General features: G+C 35.8%; 1 protein-coding gene across 1 annotated transcript; it reads left to right on the plus strand.

Annotated features, from left to right (window-relative positions):
* Positions 1–771: 771 nt before the first annotated feature.
* Positions 772–1,235, plus strand: LOC119537814 (40S ribosomal protein S24-like). Its single transcript, XM_037840388.1, has one exon. The coding sequence runs from the start codon at positions 775–777 to the stop codon at positions 1,168–1,170; it is 396 nt and encodes a 131-aa protein (XP_037696316.1). The 5' UTR covers positions 772–774; the 3' UTR covers positions 1,171–1,235.
* Positions 1,236–2,514: the final 1,279 nt, after the last annotated feature.

Consider the following 2,514-nt stretch of genomic DNA (forward strand, 5'->3'; position numbering starts at 1 on the left):
TCTAACATAGTTCACCCTCTGAGTCACTTTTTCAAATCTAGTAATACCACTGGGGGAAAACAGTCCCAAAAGCTGAGCTCTCTTCTTAGATTTACCTTTTCTCCATGGTCTTGACCCTATAATTATTCACTTCCTTCTTAGCTCCCCAATACCTTTATGGTGGCTTGGAGATATGTACTCCAGAAAAACATGTTCTTAAACTTAATCCATTCCTTTGGGTATGAACCCATAGTAAATAGGAACTTTTGATGTAGTTACTTCATTTAAGGTTGTGGTCCAACTGAATCAGGATGGGTATTAATCCTGTTACTAAAGTCCTTTACAAGCAGAATGAAATTCAGACACACAGAGAGAAAGCTATGAGGGAGCAACCAAAATCTGGAAGTCAATGGAACCCAGAAGGGAAAGGAGAATCCAGGAGAGGCTGCCATGTCATTGCCATGTGACAGAAAAGGAAGGACCAACAGTCACCAGAAGCCAGCCCAGAAAGTCAGACTTCTGGTAGAAAGCATCACCTTGATGATACCTTGATTTTGAACTTCTCCTAGCCTCAAAACCATGAGCCAATGAAGTCCCATTGTTTAATCTGACCCATTGCAAAGTATTTATTTTTGGCAGCCAAACAACTTTCAAAATGATTTTTAAAAGAATATTTTATCCAGCTTTTCTACTATTTCTCAGAAAAAGGGTTGTCCCAAATTGCCTATCAACTATATATTTAAAAACCTATAAGAGCTCTTTTCCTCTCTGGCTGCTTGAGGATCACCCGCCATCATGAATGACACGGTAACCATCCGGACCAGGAAATTCATGACCATCCGACTACTTCAGCGGAAACAAATGGTACTCGATGTTCTTCACCCTGGAAAGGCAACAGTACCTAAGACAGAAATTCGGGAAAAACTAGCCAAAATGTACAAGACTACACCAGATGTCATCTTTGTGTTTGGATTCAGAACCCATTTTGGTGGTGGCAAGACAACTGGCTTTGGCATGATTTATGACTCCTTGGATTATGCAAAGAAAAATGAACCCAAACACAGACTTGCAAGACATGGTCTGTATGAGAAGAAAAAGACCTCCAGAAAACAGCGAAAGGAACGCAAGAACAGAATGAAGAAAGTCAGGAGGACTGCAAAGGCCAATGTTGGTGCTGGCAAAAAGAAATGAAGTGTCTAGCAGTGAGCTGGAGATTGGATAACAGGAGGAGTAAAGATTCTTCAATGACTTGATCCGTGATTGTGCAGATTTTACCAGAGGATTAATAAAACTAAAAACTTTGATATGTTTGGTTGTTTGAAATATATTTGAAGTTTACTGGAAGTGTTATAAAATCAGTTCTGCTGTTATGACAGATTTAGATTGATGCTCAGGGTTCACATTGTCCCATTAAACATTCCATCATGAAAACTCAAAAAAGAAAAAACCTATAAGAAATGAAAAAAATTTTAAAAGAAAGTATAAATTATCAAATTTGGCTCATTAAGAAGTAGAAAATCTAGATAATAGTAAACAGAGATTAAATTGTAAAGTCTAAGATCTACTCCCTTGGTATCCCACCAAGACAGTTTTACTGATGAATTATACCAAATACTCAAGAAAAGATACTTCCAATGTAACATAAAATATTACAACTTATAAGGGGAAATGGAAATCTATCCAACTCATTTTATAAGACCAGCATGATTCTGTTAGCATACCTGAACTTGAAAAGGATAGCACAAGAAAATGAAATTAAAATGCAATTCCACTTATGACCATAGACACAAAAATCCTAAATAATACAGTAAGTTGACTCTTGTAGTATAGTGAAAGAGTAAAACATGGTGATCAGATAGGATATATTCCAGAAATGTAAGTAGCTTAATTAATAACCAGGTCAAATGAAAAATGATATGATGATCTCAAAAGATACTACCGTAAAAGCATTTAATAAAGCTAAAAACATAATCCTGATTTTTCAAATTAACAAATTCAGAATTGAAGAGGAACTGCCTTTACTTGATAAAAGTTATCTACCAAAAACATACATCAAATATCATACCTAATGGGGAAACTTGGAAATATTCTCATTAAAGTAAGGAGCAGTTAGTCCTCTATTAGCCCTGTTAGTCAACATTTTTTGAAGAACCTAGCTGATGCAATATGAATTTAAAAAGATGTGGCATATTCAAATTGGAATAGAAAGGATAAAAATATCACTATTTGCCTAACACATGATTGTCCACGTGGCTTTCTTTCTCTCTTCCCTATAAGATCTCCAGCAATAGGATTAAGACCCACCCTGACTCAGTTGGGTCACATCTTAACAGAAGCAACCTCATTAAAATGTCCTATTTACAAGGATTCACACCCACAGGAATGAATAAGTTTAAGAACATGTTTTTCTGAGGTACATAGCCCCAAGCCACCACAACTCTTAACAATAAACCTCTAACTTTTATTGAATGACATGTTAAGAAATTGGAAAATTTGAAGAATTACACCAAGTTCACAGTTGGAAATATTTAATCT

This window comes from Choloepus didactylus, chromosome 6 (assembly GCF_015220235.1).
Source record: "Choloepus didactylus isolate mChoDid1 chromosome 6, mChoDid1.pri, whole genome shotgun sequence".
Classification (NCBI taxonomy): Eukaryota; Metazoa; Chordata; class Mammalia; order Pilosa; family Megalonychidae; genus Choloepus; species Choloepus didactylus.